Below are 16749 nucleotides of genomic sequence, written 5' to 3' on the forward strand. Positions count from 1 at the left end.
GGGATTATGCAATTCTGCAGGCCAGACTTGACCTGAGCATTACCCTGGTTTCTTGGAGGAACACCAAGTGGGATTTTTTTTTTAAATGACAGTTTTGGGCTATTTTTTAATTACATTTTTTTTTTTTTTTTTAATTTAATGTTGTGATGCATATCACAATACAGAGTTAATAGTAATATGTTGCTACACTGTATATTTTGTTGAAATAGATATTTTATTGTATAGCGATGTCTGATAACATAGCTTTGAAAATGCGACTTGTACGTTATCACCAGATACCCACTAATAATATCCAGTATTTACATGCGAGTGTCATGCTATAATATAGAATGTGGAAATGTGTTGGTTTAGGAGATGGAAATTCACAAATTGGATGAAAAATGCAGTGATGGTGGTAATTAAAACTGAATAATGGAGGTGTAGCCGTTCATTATACGTTATAGACTAATCTCCAGCTTTAATCTCCTGTGCATGTATCTTTACACAAAGTAACGACTAACACAATAATTTCTGAGAAACGTGGCTCAGCGAAGCTGATGAAAGTAAGACTTCTGCTCTGTCTGTTCACTTCAGGGTCTTATGTCAGTTATTTTCACTAAAACACTAAAATCATGCGATTATCCTGTGGACAAGTCAGCAGTAACAATCACTGTTCTGTAATGAAGGCCTGCTTTGGCCCGCTGGTTGTACGTTTAACACCCACATCTATATTAACCCCCTCCCCCTCTTCTCTCCACAGGTGATGGTATCATGGCTGCTGCGTTCACCGAGTTGCCGTCCTAGACTTCCCCATCACACAGACATACTTTCACCTGCACTGCCGTAGGATCTGCTCAGACACCAACGCTCGGCGCCCCACGTGTGTGTGGGATGACAACCTCCCATCTGAACGGCCACGTCGCCGGAGAGGGGGGAGGAGGAGGAGGAGGAGGAGGAGGAGGAGATGAAGAGCTGAAGGGAGGACAGCAGCATCGGGAAATGGCCGTGGACTGTCCGGGAGAGCTGGGCAGTCGGACGCTACCTGTCCGAAGGTCGGCACAGCTGGAACGGATACGGCAGCACCAGGTTTGTGTACACACACACACACACACACACACACACACACACACACACACACACACACACACACACACACACACACACACACACACACACACACACACACACACATTCTTTTGTCTTAAAGTCATCCCACTCTGTTAGCGAGTTAGTTCTCCGCTATCGACACAGCAAGGAGAGATAACTCTGATTTTTGATTTTATAGGATACATAAATATGTTGGGTTTTTTTAATATATAGAATGGGGAGACTTGCGTGACACAGACTTGAAATTCAGATAAACAATCAACAGACAAATGGTCTTCACAACAAAGACATGGTATCCGGAAATCCACGTTTCCAACTATGCTACCAGTCTCATGCTCACCCACCTCTGATTAATGTCACTGTTTATCTCATTTCATTTGGATTATCAAATTGAAATAACGTCACATCATCACTGACCAGGAAAATGTTGTATTGTGGTCGCAGACAGATTTGTTGACGTTATTGCGTCATGCTGTACATTTCGGTTTCATTTATGGAGCGCCAATAAAAACACGGGTCTTCTCGCCGCAGCTTGAAATCGCTTCAAAATACAGATTAAAACACAACAATCCAACGTGTGCAAGAATTAGTGATGATGGAAAGAAGGAAAAAAAACATGTAAGCGATAGAAGGCTCTACTGAATCACACTCGCAGGTTTGAGTTCTCGGAGAGAAAATGATACGACAGAAGCATATTGCAACAAACAATTAACTGGCTGCAGACCTGATGGCGGCAGGAGACACAGGTCAGGACCAGGTCAGCGCCACTGTCTGAGATCCTGCGCAGAGACGAGAGGCTACAGGAGAGGGACAAATAGTTAGTGGAGTGTGTATGGAAGCAGCGGGAAACATAAAGCAGCTTCACTACAAAGTTGTCCAACGTGACCTGATCCAGCTGAAACAGTAAACTTTATGAAATATGATTTTTAAATTTTTCTTTTTAAGCCCGAGTTCGGAGTTTATGGTAAAATAAGTATTTTAAACTCTGTTGGAGACGTCACAGGAAGCCACTGAAGGGAAATATCACTCGTGCGAGATCCTGTTGACACTTAAAGGGTTATTTTTATCTCGATAGGATAGGAAGGAATCCTCATAGTTTAGTGTGGAAATAACAAATGCATGGTTTCAGCGATACTTTGAGCCAGTGTGTGTTCCTGACTGCACACAGGTGAAAGAAAGCAGTCCCGCAGACTTGTTTAACGTGGGAGGATGGGAAGGATAAGTTCTGGTCAAAGAAAACTCTCAAGTAGTGCTGGAGGTCAAAGTCATACCATCAAGAGTGAATATCTGCTCATGTCTGTTTAGTCTGAATTCAGGATGAGAAAATGTCTTTGGGTTGGTGCATCATATTTGTACCTGTGACTGATGATGTAAGTGTGTCTGACTGCCACTGGGTTGAAAAATCCCATAAATCTTTTGCTTGTTTTGGTGTTTTCTTTTAAAAATGTTTGACAAAAGGAAGAATTAACAAGTTCAAGTAATTGTAATGGCGTTTATATAATTACTTCATAATGATAGCCACTTCCTACAGTCGCGGCAATACATTATCTCTGAGGCCGCGTGCCGACGATGGCCTTTTAATCCGCGTGCGTGTTTTAGGAGGACCTCCGGCGGCGGCGAGAGGAAGAGGGCCGCCAGCTGGATCTGAACGCCTCGCTCAGACTCCGGAAGCTCGCCCAGAACCCTCAAATCGGGATCGACAACCCCACATTCCTGCAAGACGCATACACACCGCAGCAGCCGGCGCTCGGCGGCCAGCAAACGCACCCACTGCCGGGTAAGGAGAAACTCACACACACACACACACACACACATATCGGACAGTTTGTGGAACAGTAAAGATGTTCGAGGAAAAAACAAAAAAAATGGAAGAGGTTCAAGTGCAGGAGGAGTTGGGGTTAAGAAATTCAAGAGGAGACTGAAGAAAGGGTGAAAGTGAGGAGATGAGAAGAGAGGGGAGCAAGGAATGTGAGGAGGACAGGTCTCCCGTGAGGGAGGGAATTCCTCAGGGAGGGGGGAGGAGGCACTCCAGGGCGACTTAATTAAAGCTCTGTTTGCGGGGGTGGCACTGTTGACACACACAAACAGGAAGACACGGTGCAGCATGGGGAGGAAATGAAAAGCAGAAAGCCGGGACGGGCGGAGCAGGCCGCCTCCCGCCGCCTCCCTCTTGAGCATCTGAGACGCGTCCCATTCCGAGCCCGTTCACCGACTCCTCCCCTGGCGATTCCCGAGCGTGTCCCTGTTTACTGATGCGACGTGCGTGTGTCTTTGGCAGAGGTGGACGAGCTGCTGCTGTCGCTGAAGCAGATCCGCGGCTGCCTGCCTGACCAGCAGAGTCAGAATGACATCGAGCTGGTTCTTGCACTACTAAACAAGGTAATTTAGAAGGAATTAGATGGAAGGAGCCTCCAGTCACTCTGGAGTAATTCTTTTTTTTTTCTTCTTCCTGAAACTCGCCGACCTCTGGAGGTAGAGGAGATTTAAAAAAAACAAAAAAACAAAAGGCATCCATGACAACAGTGGCCTCAGAGGCTACACAGAATATCTTAGAAACAATGCATGTCACATATACTATGTTATAAAGGTGTGGCGGAGGTGAGATTGCCTTTGCTTACAATGGTAACAATGATTTAAACACTCCCATAAAACGATGTCTGCTCCCAGCAGTGCCAACCAGCCACACGCACTGTGATCCTGATAATGAAGATGTGCTTCTTACTTAATTCTGAAGATAAACCGGGGAGTGAATTCAATATGTTGGGCCCTACGGATTTTGTGATACAAAAAAATTCACTAATTATAAGTGCAAATGTGGGTGTCGGAAGGGAAAACGTTCCCAACACTATGACCATGTGAACTCCATTTCTCTCTCCCGTCTCCAGTCTGACTTCCAGTCGGCGCTGAAGATCCATAATGCCGTGGCTGCCAGCATGCACAGGCCCTCTCCCCCATACCCACACACACAGCAGGCACTTCCTCTGGCCATGGAGGTAACCTATATTCTCATATTCCCTTTAATTTCACTTTTTTTTCCTTTTTTCCTTTTTTTTCATTTGTCTCTTGCTCGTCGTCTGACAGAAGTGCAATTACACAAGAGTGCGACAGTGTGTTTGAATACAGTTTGAATACAGAGCAGCTCTGTTCAGCATCAATTATGTCTGAAACACTCGTGATCATAGCAACACGCGCAACTTTTTGCAGTGGGGAGTTGTTAAAGTGACTGTTTAAAATGTTTCAAGGCAAAAAAAAAAAGAAAAAATTGAATTCTGCTGACTGGCTGATGACGAGTTGTGGAAAATAGGCATTTTCCAGTCAAGCTATCGTCCATGATGCTCATATGATCACAGCCGCAATTATATCCCGGCTCCTGTGTGGAGTTGGCGAGCCGTCAGAGCTATTCATGGCTCATTTCAGTGGAATCTCATTATAGGCAGCACATTATTTGTGCCCTGCGCCGGCATCTCCGCCCCCCTGCCCTGCATTTGGCTTCAAAAAGAGAAAAGCTCCCGGTTCACACTGTACTCCGAGAAACACGTCCCTTTGTCACGCTTAATGAAGTGGAAAAGTAATGAGGAGGAATATAAACTGCCACAACGGGCCGGATTATTCGAGGATCTCTCGGTTTCCGATGCAGCTCGCCGCCGCCGCCGCTGCCATCACACTCTTGTGTTTTTGCAGAACTTTCCGGGCCAGGTACCAAGTCAAGAGAACTGAAATCTAACTTTGAATGAAGCTCGTTTTAAGTGAAAAGCGTATTTTATATCTCTTCATCATATCCATTTCTAACATAACAAGAGCAGAAAGCAGCAGTCTTTCTCAAAAGGCCTTTGTCTAAATACATCGTTATTGTTGCTGCAATTTGAAATCCCCTCCTGGGCCTGTTTTAAGAGGTAACTACAAAATTGGAGTCATTCAGTTAAATGGATGGTATGATACTTTTGGATTTAGTCACAAAACGGCAGCAACAGGAAGGTTTGGCATTTTATCGTGGGAACGTGTTTTTTCGAGATTCGGCACGTCAGTGCTGGGTGGAGTACATTCACAGTCGGTGATGAGATTGATGTCAAACTTCAAGAGCCTGCTGCTACATGTTGGCAGACAAAGTGCTGCTGAAATCGCATTCTGTGGATACGAGGCGATCGGGAGAAAGCAGCGTTCACGGGGAGGGAATAAAGGAACGTTTAAAGGAGTAAATTAGTAAAGATTTTGTTTGCAGGAAACCCAGAAACCCATGAAATCCAGCATTTAGAGTAGGAATATGTTTTGAAGCCTTTTAGAAGATGTTTATTCTTAAACTGTGTGGAGTTTTACACATTCCAGGTTCAAGTTAAATCTAAATGTGGAGTAGTTTAACAGGCAAATGCGACTAAGACAATGTGTCACGACTGTAAACTGCTCTCCTGTAACACACCGTAATGTCATTTGTTGTTGCCATGGTTTCAGGTCAGGAATATCATCCAATCAAGTCACAATAAAGAAGGACTCGAACTCCACAGCCTGCTGTCAGACACGCACATCCAGGTACACACACACACACACACACACACACACACACACACACACACACACACACACACACACACACACACACACACACACACACACACACACACACACACACACACACACACACAACACGTAGTTGCTCTTTCTGACTAAGGAATCCCAAACATTACCGTTGATCTCTCAGTGGTTTCTTGCACATGATCCTATCTCACAGCTGAGCGGTGTGTGTGTGTGTGTGTGTTTTACAGTCACTGCTCCTGGCCCATGATGGCATAGCAGAGACGGAGATGCAGCCGGAGTCGCTGCCCGCTGAAGGAGAAACCCTCGCCCAGTGGGGAGGGGAGACGGTGAAGATCGTCCGCATCGAGAAGGCCCAAGACGTTCCACTGGTGAGACTCTGTCCGTCACGACGTCAGCCTCTTCTTCTCCTTGATGCCAAAACTGCGACGTCTTTGGATCTCTGTTTTGTCTTTTCTCTGAATATCGGATTCCAGCACGAGCCAGTTTCCATCAAAACACCTATTAGACACAAGGTCCTGATAGGATATTCTGTAAATATCAGAGGTTGCCGTGCCCCGCCGGAGTCGAGCTGCTGATGAATGACGCGCGTGATCTTTCGTCATTTTCCCTCAATGTTTAATTCTCTTCAAAGCATTAAAAGCTGTCCACTAATTATAACTTTGGCAACACGTTATGCGCTCATATTGGATCTGCGCTCTTGTTTGTCCTGCAGGGGGCGACCGTTCGAAACGAAATGGAGAGCGTGGTGATCAGCCGAATAGTCCGAGGGGGAGCAGCCGAGCGGAGTGGGCTTTTGTCAGAAGGAGACGAAATACTGGAGATAAACGGCATCGAGATCAGAGGCAAAGACGTCAACCAAGTCTTTGATATTCTGGTAAATAAGAGTCTTTTGGAGAGCGGAATAGTTTCAGTGTCGCACAAGACTTGCGATCATTATTGGAGACCAGTAGTTTGAGCTTTTTTTTTTTCTCTCTGCTGGGACACAGTGTGACGACGTACGACGACTCCTCAAGTAGAGGCAAACGTGGAATTTAGGACTTTTTATCTGTTTGTGAAAAGAAGACGATTGCTGTTTCCCGTCATTTGTAAAGTGTAAACCAGGGGTGTCCAACTCATTTCAGTTGAGGGGCCACATTCACCTAATCTGACCTCTGGAGGGAACAGAGGAACAAGTCAAACATAACATATTAAACTGCAGCTACGGACAAATGCAAAGTCTTTCCTTCTTTTGATCCTTTTGTAACTGCAAGAAATTGCCAGTCTATTCTGAAATTTACATATTAAAGGAAATCAGATATTATTATATTGCAAACATTTTTTATAAACACCTGTCTCTGGATATCGTATTCGGGTTTACTACAATTTGTCATCTTCTGGAAATTGTTTTGAGTTTACGTGTCTAAAGTATCACTTCGCATAAGTTGGACTTGTTTTATTGTGAAAGTGTGTTGCGTTGTGTGACCTCCACAGATTGCATTAATGTCGGGGGTCAAATTCTGACCAAGGGTGGTTTTGAATGTCATTTTTGCCGATCTAGTCTTTTTAGATCAGCCTCTTTGTCAGTTTTCATTTTTAATACTTCACACTTCAAAAATCCCATGGCAGGCCGGGTTAGATCGTCTGGTGGGCCGGTTCTGGCCCCCGGGCCGCATGTTTGACACCCCTGGTGTAAACCTTCTGTGTGTGTTTGTGTGAATCAGGCGGACATGCACGGCCTCCTGACCTTCGTGTTGATTCCCAGCGCTCAGAGCAAACCTCCTCCCGTCAAAGAGTCTGTGGTGAGCGCTCGCTTCTCGGCAAAAAACCCCCCAAAAACAAACGCCGCCTTGTGCTTTGTGACGCCCGGGGGACTTAAGAACTTCCTTTTTGCCTGTTTGTTGTCAATCACTCCTCAGGTGCACGTCAAAGCACATTTCGACTACGACCCCTCGGATGACCCTTACGTCCCGTGCAGAGAGCTGGGCTTGTCCTTCCAGAAAGGAGACATTCTCCACATTATCAGCCAGGCCGACCCCAACTGGTGGCAGGCTTTCAGGGACGGGGATGAGGACAACCAGCCGCTGGCTGGACTGGTACCAGGTACGGCCGCCGTACCGGAACGGCCCCCAGCCGCTCTCCTATTGGCCGATCGGCGAGCTGATCAGCGTTTGTCCCCCCCCCACCCCTCAGGGAAGAGTTTCCAGCAGCAGAGAGAAGCCATGAAGCAGACGATAGAAGAAGACAAGGAGCCTGAGAAGTCTGGTCAGTTCCTCCACAAGCTACAGTTCCAACTCGTGTCGCCGTCATCTTAATGACCACATATATTAAAGTTACTTTCCCAGAACAGTTAAAAATGTAGGACCCAGTTTTTTTTTTTTTTTTTTAATACTCAATTTTTATTGAACAGTTTTCCACATAACAGTTACAGCAAAGCATATAAACATTGATCAACATTAAGCAGCATTCATGTAACAATAATCTTGTATCTGTTGTAATGAACCGCTATGGAAAGTAAATGGTTAATGAGGTGCCAGCATACATCAGTTGTCTATACGTGATAGCGATGATTTGTTCGGATACACTGTCCATTTTGTCCATTTTAAAGAGTAAATATCAGTCTGCAATCTTAAAACAAAAGTCAACCTTTCCATCTCATGTATGTCCTTAATGATTTCAAGCCAATCATCCACTGTGGGAGGGGGAGGACCCAGTTTTAGTTGTTGATATATATATCTCTAATACTACAATTTCTGGTTTGTTTGTAAACAAATCAGCTCTGGTGTGATGGATTTGGGCAACTGCGTGTTGGAAATGTGCAGAAATGAGTGGTGGTGGTCTTGTTTTGGTGTATTGGAAGTACATTTTCTAGATTTTTTTTTTTTTTTTTCCTGGTGGAGTAACTTTAAGACTGGGGAAACTCTCCAGTATTTGATTTCACAAATGAACGTCACTGGCCATGTCGTGTGCAGGGAAGCTGTGGTGTGCAAAGAAGAACAAGAGGAAGAGAAAGAAGCTGCAGTACAACGCACACAGGAATGACGGTACGTCCTGTTTGTGATTCTAACAAACATTAAAAACTGACGCTTAAAAAGTTCCTCTTGCATTTTGTTTTGCCCCCCTGCCCTCCCCCCCTCTCCTTCCTCTACTTCTTCCATCATGTTCTCTTTGTATCTCCCCGGCCTAGATCTGGACAACGAGGAGATCCTCACCTACGAGGAGATGGCGCTGTACCACCAGCCGGCCAATAGGAAGCGTCCCATCGCGCTGATCGGCCCGACCGGCTGCGGGCAGGCGGAGCTCCGGCAGAGGCTGCTCAACAACCAATCGGATCGCTTCGCCGGGGCCGTACCCCGTAAGCTCACCGAGACACGCGAGGGCGACGGATCGTTCCCATCCAGCCTGTCGGCTGAACTCGTGTGTGTTTTGGGTTTTTTTGTCGCAGACACCACGCGGAACCGCCGCGACGGAGAGCTGAGCGGTCGAGACTACCAGTTCGTTTCACGTCAGACGTTCGAGGCGGAGCTGGCGGCCGGTGAGACTCGTCGCGTTATGTTTCGTGTCCGAGGAGCAATGCGCCCGGTGAGGGAAATACAAACGGGTTTTTTTTTTTTTTTTTGCTGGGTTTCCTCTCAGGGAAGCTGATCGAGTCTGGAGAGTTCGAGAAGAACCTGTACGGCACCAGCACGGACTCGGTGAGGCAGGTCATCAACACTGGAAAAATCTGCGTGCTCTGCCTGCACACACAGGTCTGTACACACACACACACCACACCACACCACACCACACCACACCACACACACACAGTGTGATGACAGTTTCTCTGCGTGTGTGTTCTCAGGCTCTGAAGGTGCTGCGGGGTTCAGACCTGAAGCCTTACATCATCTTCATCGCTCCACCTTCCCAAGAAAGGCTACGAGCTTTGCTGGCGAAAGAGAACAAGAATCCCAAGGTTCCCATCTCTGCCCACCTCCGTCTGTGAACACAAAGCTAATGCATGCGGCTGAGATTTGACGGCGTATATGTGCATATCGCGTACAATCTGCTCTGTTTTTACTGAGTTTCCTTCATATGAAGCTTTGGGGGTTTTTAGTTTGCCCTCATAGTGTTGACTGGCAGGTTGATTTAGATATATTTTTTTGTTTGGTCTGCGCTGTGCCTCGTCAGATCTACGACATTTTTACCACTGGGTAGTAACTGTTTCGTTCAGCGATTATACAAAGTATAATAGAACACATAAGCTTGAATAATGTGAGCCCGTGAGTCCAAACTGAGTTTAAAAACTGAGTTTAAACGAGCCCTTCTGTTACAAGTGCAACAACACGGGCAAATCTTTGCAAATATAAATTTTAAGTGAGCACGCACAAATATCTGAAGTGTATATAAATGCCATTGCAGACAAAACGAATCTCGCGACAGACGCATCAGTGTAGACCCACACACGTAAGATATCGGTTGCAAAGAAATTCTCCCTGCAGACACAAAAACATCCATATATAATTATAGGCACTATTATTAAGCGCCTACACGCAATTATACTTACACACTCGCAGCTCTCTTCATTGTTAAAGGAAATAAATATTGGAGGCGTTGATGTCACTGATGGCTCACGCGTGTGTGTGTGTTTCCGTGCAGCCCGAAGAGTTGCGTGACATCATCGAGAAGGCGCGGGAGATGGAGCAGGGCTGCGGCCACCTGTTCGACGCCGTCATCGTCAACATGGACCAGGACAAAGCCTTCAACGAGCTGCTGCGGCTCATCAACAAGCTGGACACTGAGCCCCAGTGGGTTCCCTCCTCCTGGCTGCGCTGAACGGACCCGACGCACAGTCGCACGCAGCGGCGGTAGCGTAGAACCACAGAGGCCCCGCCCACCCACCCACCCACCCACCCACCGCCAACACGCCCCCCCCCCTCCACAGGTTAGAGAACCCAGACGACGAGACGCAGGTTACAACTTGGGGAAGGAAAAGCTTTTGAGGTTTTTTCTGTGTTATTACACTAAAAAATATGTGATATTACGCCTCATCCTTTGAGAAAAATATCACAGTCCAATTTTCTGCAGTTAAAGAAGCAGTTTTTAAAAGAAGCGTCTCCAGAATAAGTGAAGCCAAGAAAATTAATTATAATTCCAATGTTTAAAAAAAAAAATGGTTTCACATCACAGTTGAAAAACAACAGCTGTCATACACTTCTGTGACAAAAAGTAGATTATTATTACTGAGCTTTACTTGGATCCCCCCCCACCAAAAAAAAATACTGAGTTTCACCATTAACTGGCCTGATCCTGTGACCTTTGACCTTTGTCTTCTGAGTCTTTTGAGAGAAAAACAGAGTTGGATCGATCTCCCGCCTCAAAACTCGTCCGTCAGGTCACTCACACCGGCTCAACGCTTTCGTTTCACCAAACTTAAAAAAGGCAACTATGCATCCACTTCTTGTCTTTTTAGTCCTCCAAATATGACATTATAAAAAAACAAAAAACAATTATATAGATTTTTATCTCTAAACATTTGATCACAGGATGCAACATTTCATTCCTTGACAAGATTATCCGTTTGATTCACTGATTTCTCTCTTAAAATGATACAATTATACTTAAATTGCACAAGACGGAAAAGGTGAAAGTTTCAGCACTTGAGATTTTTGCTAATAATCCTCAAATTAAAACAGTGTATTTACAATACCGGTTGATGTGTGTTGCACTGGGCTTGGTAATTGGACGCCAGGCTCATCGACTCCCGTTTCGTCGGATGATGTTACTTCAAGATGATAAAAACAAACAGACAGAACTTGTGGGGGGGAAAAAACTAAACTTTTAAGATTTTTCGGTTAAAAAAAAAAAGAAAACTTGTGTCATACAAATCCAGCTTGACTCTCCTTCCATCACTTCCTAAAGTCTCAGAAGTTCCACTAACGTGTGTTGTCTCTTCACACACTCGGCATCTCGTCGTGTTCCCACCTGGTGGCGCTGTGCCGCATCCTCACGAACAGTGCCTGACTGACCTGTGTCGTTTTACTGTAGCTGTCACAGCTGCAACATCTGGACCTGGATTACTCGTCTTTTTCTATTTTGTTTTGTTTTTTTGTTTTTTTTTAAAGAGTTGTCAGTGACTTTGGGCCTTTTGGGTTTTTAACCCTCTGATCATTTCAACCGTTAACATTCAATCCTCTGAAAAGTTGTTTGGATCTGCGTGCAGCGTTTGTTTAGATTCACGACTCTTTAATTGAGCTTTTTATGGTGGATCCGACTTCCAACAAGTCCTGACCGCGGATTCATACAAACCAGGCGCAACACCGAATGCAAAAAAAAAAAGCTACAACACGAATCGACTGCCTTTAACATTTACCCGTCTGTGCCGCCATGTTCGTCCCATCAAAATAAAGGCGTTAGGCCTCTGATGAAGATAAATTGTGACGCTCGCACGCTGTGTAGTGCACACGTAGATACACACACACACACACACTGTGCCTGTTTATTCCCACGAACACTCAGTACCTCTGTGCTTTCGCAGTGGCTGACTCCCTCCAGCAGGGGGCAGTCTGCTGAAACTACAGGCAAATGAACACTACGACTAAAGAGAACACGGACCTGCTTCTGTTGGCAGGGCAGGTAAAACACTAGCTGTAGTTTATTGTTGTTGCTCCTGATGGCCTCTCGATGCTGAATTCATTAAAACTGTGTGAATGTGTGTGTGCGTGCCTGTTTGTGTGTGTGTGTGTGTGCGCGTGTGTGTCTTGTCCTTGAAGACAGCAAAGTATTATTATTATGACCTGAAGTAGACCTGACACCGTATCACTGTCATCACTGTGTAGAGCATTTATATATTTGTAATATTTAAAATAGATTTATGAAGTCCAGAGTGCACCAATAGAAGAGAGGGGAGGGGAGGGGAAGGGAGGGTTTTTTTGGGGGGGAATTAACTGCATTGAATGTAAAGTTAATTGATGCCACTTGAAGTCACTTCTTCCTGAGAGAAAACTTCTTTTTGTATGGATATTCACAATGAATAAAGAACTAGATGATTGGTAGAAAGTCGGTGACTCTTGTCTTCTGTTTTTGTTGAAATGCTGAATATGTGGGGAAAAAACCTCCCAAGAACAACTTTAAAATGTTGAAAGTAGTGTAAATATTTAAAATATTCAAATTATATATTGAGTCTAATGTTAAATGCCAGAAGTAGTATGTCAATAAATATTGATCACTTCCATTACATTTACATTAAATGTAAACAATACCATTAAAACAATTACATTAAAGGTCAAGAATCTTGATTAATAGTAAAAACATTGAAATATTTTAAATTGCTTCATATCTCTATTGCATGAAGCATTGAGATCATTTTAATCATCGCAAATATCCTCCAAATCATTGAGAATAATGAAAATATATCACAAATGGCCTGAAATTGGCTTGAATAAAGTAAAAAAAAAAAAAAAAATTACATGTGCAACAGATGCCTTTTAAATTTTAGTATTACAGTCGAAATGCTTAAAATAACATTGCAATACAGTTTCAACATTTAAATTTGAAATATTCGGGAATAATATACACATTTGAGAATTAATGTTCTTATGACAAATCTGTTGCATTTCAGGAATACAATGTTGAAAGTGAATTTGAAATGCGGATATGCTTTATTGCTTTAAATGTGAAAAATTAAGTCCTGAAAAATGAATATAAAATCTTAAAAATGAAGTAAAATGCAAACTCTAACTTGTATTTACTTGAAGGAAATGCAATTTTTCCCGAATTGCATTAAAAATGTTGAATATAAAGTTAAGTTGCATTGGAATATTATAGAACTGTATAGAATAGAATCACATTAAAACAGTTGCAAATAAAGTCAGACTGTAGAAGATACATGAGCAAGTACAATTCCGATAGTTGCATTAAAATGTGAGAAAACGGTTTGTATAAAACATTGTGGAATATCAATGTCTCTTTTCAATTGGAATAAGCATAAAAAGAAAATGTATTCATTAAAAAAAAAGTCTTGAACTATTTATTTTGTTGTGTGCTCTGAACGATGTACTCGGGTAGATGTAGTAACATCCATCCACCACTGAGGGGCGCCGTTCTCCACATTATGAATGCAATATGCGCGATCAGGTCAGAGAAAAGTTTGTACCGTCGTCTATCGTTTTTTTTTTTTTTTTTTTAATGTCTTCAAACTTGTGTGTTTATTTGTGATCCTGCAGGTTTATATACGGGAAACGTGCTCATGTTGAATCTTTTTGCACACTATGGATTTGAAAAGACAAATAAAATCATAAATGTTTCAGGACAAACATACGGACGGTTGAAAAAAGCCACATTTAAACTTCAATTAAGTCACGGTTGAGCTTGAAGTGTCAAATCTCCTCCTCGTACCATCAGATCAGTCTCGACTGCTTTGCATGTGAGCTGATCTTTAGTTTCCCTTTTCAACTTGTTTGAAGAGCGATCAAAGACGATACAGGTGGAGTGAGAGTGTTCCCTCCACCTCATGTCTCTGTTGGCTTTTAACGAGCCACGTTAAAACATGACCCGAATAACGTTGAGTTTATGTACAGACGCGCATATCTAACCACACACTTATCGCAAGTCAAATATAAAAGCCATTTGTAAACGAAACATAATTCAAGGGCAGGAAGTTATAAAAAGGATGTGACTGCCTTATAATAACATATATTGTCATATTTTAAAATCAACTCAAAATTCCCCATCCCTTGTTTAAAGTGAAAATGTAAACAACTCCCAGTGTCAACAAATACAAAAAGAAATCTGTTCTGCTTATGTCTTCATTGCTTTTCCTTTGTCACTTTATTGTTGATGAGATGTTTGTAATGGAGGCACATGTACGACAACAAGAAAAAAAAAACGGCCCCTTCCTCAGATTTTACAGAAAAATAAAGCAACAGTTAAAACATATTACAAATTTGTTGTGCTTTGAAAGGTGAAATTGCTCAAATGAAAACATGATCGAGCTAACATTGGGACAAAAACCTAAACATATTACACTGCATGTGACACCATTTAGTGCTGCAGGTGTCATGATCTCGCCATGGTTAAATAGCTACGCAGCAATATATTGGCTTCTTCAAGAAAGTCAACATATTCCAATATAAAATCTTTGATTTAATTTAAATTGAGTTATCTGAGCCATAGTAAAAGCTTGTTGGATAAAGTTGCAATCTGATAAAAAAATGTTATCTGATGAAGATTAGGAATTATTCAACCCTATTCCCACAATTTTGACCGTAATTTCTAAACATTTTGTCAACATTGTGACTTTATATCAATTTCTACTAAACTCAACAGTTAATATACTAAATATTTTAAAAATAAAATAAAATAAAATAAAATAAAATTAAATTAAATTATGGAGCGTTCTTATCTTGTCTCTTCTCTCCTCTTTGGCTGTCTGTCGTTGCACGGTGACGTCACAGGAACCTCAACTCCTGCACCATGATTGGCCAGTTCACACCAAAGGCGGGACCAACGTGGCTGCGGCTCCGGATTGGTCAGCTCTTGCTGTCAGTCATTCGGCTGGCGCACACTCCTCCCCGCCCCCTGTTCAGTCAGGTTGATGGAGAGCGAAGTAAACGAGGGAGGCAGAGAGACTCTGAGTGGATGTAACAAATAACTGGCATAACTTTTATTTTTGACGTCTTTTTTTTTCCCTCGCTGGTGCTTTTTTATCTTCTCCTCTTGTTTTCTTTTTTCTCCTTCGCTAATTTCACGGCGGTGTGGCCGCTTTACGGTCCGAGTCGTGTATCCCGTGGCAACACGATCAACTGTCTCTGAGAAGTTTTGGATCAAGTGTTTCACCGACAGCCGGAAATTTTCACCGGATATTTACCCGCTTAACTCAACGGAACCGAGTCAGCGGGGGCGACGCGGCGAATGTGGACGTGGTTTTTCTTACTTTAAACTTTTTTCTTTTCGTTTCCCCCGGAGTTCACGCCGAGTGGGAAACGGGACAGCGCGAGACAATAGTGGTGCGTGAGGGAGAGCGAGCTCGTGCAGAGGAGGAGGAGGAGGCGGAGGAGGAGGAGGTGGGGGATCGATGCCTCGCGGGGGCTTTGTTCTGTCCCGTGTGGTGACCTCCCGCGAGCCCGCCGCGGAAATCCACTCCATCGATTAGATGATCGATTCGTGATCGAGCGGTCCGTCGGAACCTCACAGCATGGACGTGACTGTGTCCGAGTTGCTGGCCTCCTTCATGGAGTCTCCGCTGGTGGTGTGGGTGAGTGCTGCAGGGGGTGGGGTGGGGGTGGTGGTGGTGGAGGGGGGTTGTTGTGCACACCTCAGGTGCATTAATTCACCTTCAACCCCCTCCTGCCCCCCAAAAAAGGTTTTATCTTGTGCACATTGTCAATAAACTCAAATTGCAATCATGTGCAAAATACACAAACACCTTCCATGTTGGATCCAGGAAATCCCCCCCCCCCTCCCCACACACACACACACACACACACAAAAAGAAAGTTAAACACAAGATAGAAAATGTTGCGTAATGCAAAAGAATAAAGGTCAACTTTAAAAACTGCAACATTAAGTGTAAAATCCTAAAGATTGTGCACCTTTCATGAGGTATGATTGAGGAGAATAGCAGAATATCTGCATTGGGTGGCTGTAATCCAGCTCTGGGGGTTGGATTGCAGTAATAAACAGGCATGAATGTGGAGTGGAATCCACTGCATGGACACAGTGGTACATCTGAAATCCACTGCCAGTGAACACAGTCCATCACAATGTCCAAAGGTTATGAATGAAATTGGAAACCGGAGCTGTGTGAACCTGAGCATTTGGATATATTTCCACAACGATTCCTGTACACGTTTAATTTTTCCAAGTTGTTTTAATCTTATTGATTCCTTAGTAAAGTATGAGGATATCAGGTTATCATGCTGTCAGATCAAAACGATAGTGCAGATCAAATTTGCAATAAATACAAACACTTAGTGGGCTAATTTATGTTTGTTTAGGGATTTGTCCTTCCAAATAACAGTGTTTTCTATCCCGCCGGTCACCCTGACTAATCTCTCTCCCCGCGCACCGTGACCTCTGACACTGGCGTCTACCTCGGAGGCGGGTATCGATGGCAGATCTCCATCTGATTGGCCAAATATAGAGTAATTGATCACTGCTCACACGATAGCCACTGATAAC

At 43.7% G+C, this 16749-nt stretch overlaps 2 protein-coding genes across 3 annotated transcripts in view; both read left to right on the forward strand.

Moving 5' to 3' along the window:
* Positions 1-925: 925 nt before the first annotated feature.
* pals1a (protein associated with LIN7 1, MAGUK p55 family member a) lies at positions 926-12456 on the forward strand. Of its 2 annotated transcripts, XM_080512428.1 has the most exons (16): positions 926-1065; positions 2686-2863; positions 3365-3465; positions 3972-4079; positions 5533-5610; positions 5844-5984; positions 6329-6490; positions 7317-7394; positions 7512-7695; positions 7786-7857; positions 8565-8636; positions 8780-8947; positions 9038-9127; positions 9229-9341; positions 9434-9544; positions 10228-12456. In XM_080512428.1, the coding sequence occupies exons 1-16, from the start codon at positions 979-981 to the stop codon at positions 10402-10404; spliced, it is 1920 nt and encodes a 639-aa protein (XP_080368554.1). In that variant the 5' UTR covers positions 926-978; the 3' UTR covers positions 10405-12456. The 2 variants fall into 2 exon arrangements, with proteins under 2 accessions (XP_080368554.1, XP_080368553.1); XM_080512427.1 differs by having other exon boundaries at positions 7317-7695.
* Positions 12457-15727: 3271 nt separating this feature from the next.
* Positions 15728-16749, forward strand: part of ccdc88c (coiled-coil domain containing 88C) — a 37013-nt gene continuing 35991 nt past the window's right edge. The window contains exon 1 of the mRNA XM_080512901.1: positions 15728-15823. Within this exon, the coding sequence (XP_080369027.1) occupies positions 15764-15823 (60 nt within the window). The 5' untranslated portion in view covers positions 15728-15763. The remainder of the gene's footprint in view (positions 15824-16749) is intronic.

The sequence above is a fragment of the Blennius ocellaris genome, assembly GCF_963422515.1.
Source record: "Blennius ocellaris genome assembly, chromosome: 17".
Classification (NCBI taxonomy): Eukaryota; Metazoa; Chordata; class Actinopteri; order Blenniiformes; family Blenniidae; genus Blennius; species Blennius ocellaris.

Excerpts from the sequence above, each read along its gene's own strand:
- pals1a (XM_080512427.1), top strand. The coding sequence starts at position 979 with ATGGCCGTGGACTGTCCGGGAGAGCTGGGCAGTCGGACGCTACCTGTC. Across the intron at positions 4,080-5,532 it reads CACTTCCTCTGGCCATGGAG|GTCAGGAATATCATCCAATC; the intron begins GTAACCTATATT and ends CCATGGTTTCAG. Across the intron at positions 9,342-9,433 it reads TGCTCTGCCTGCACACACAG|GCTCTGAAGGTGCTGCGGGG; the intron begins GTCTGTACACAC and ends GTGTGTTCTCAG.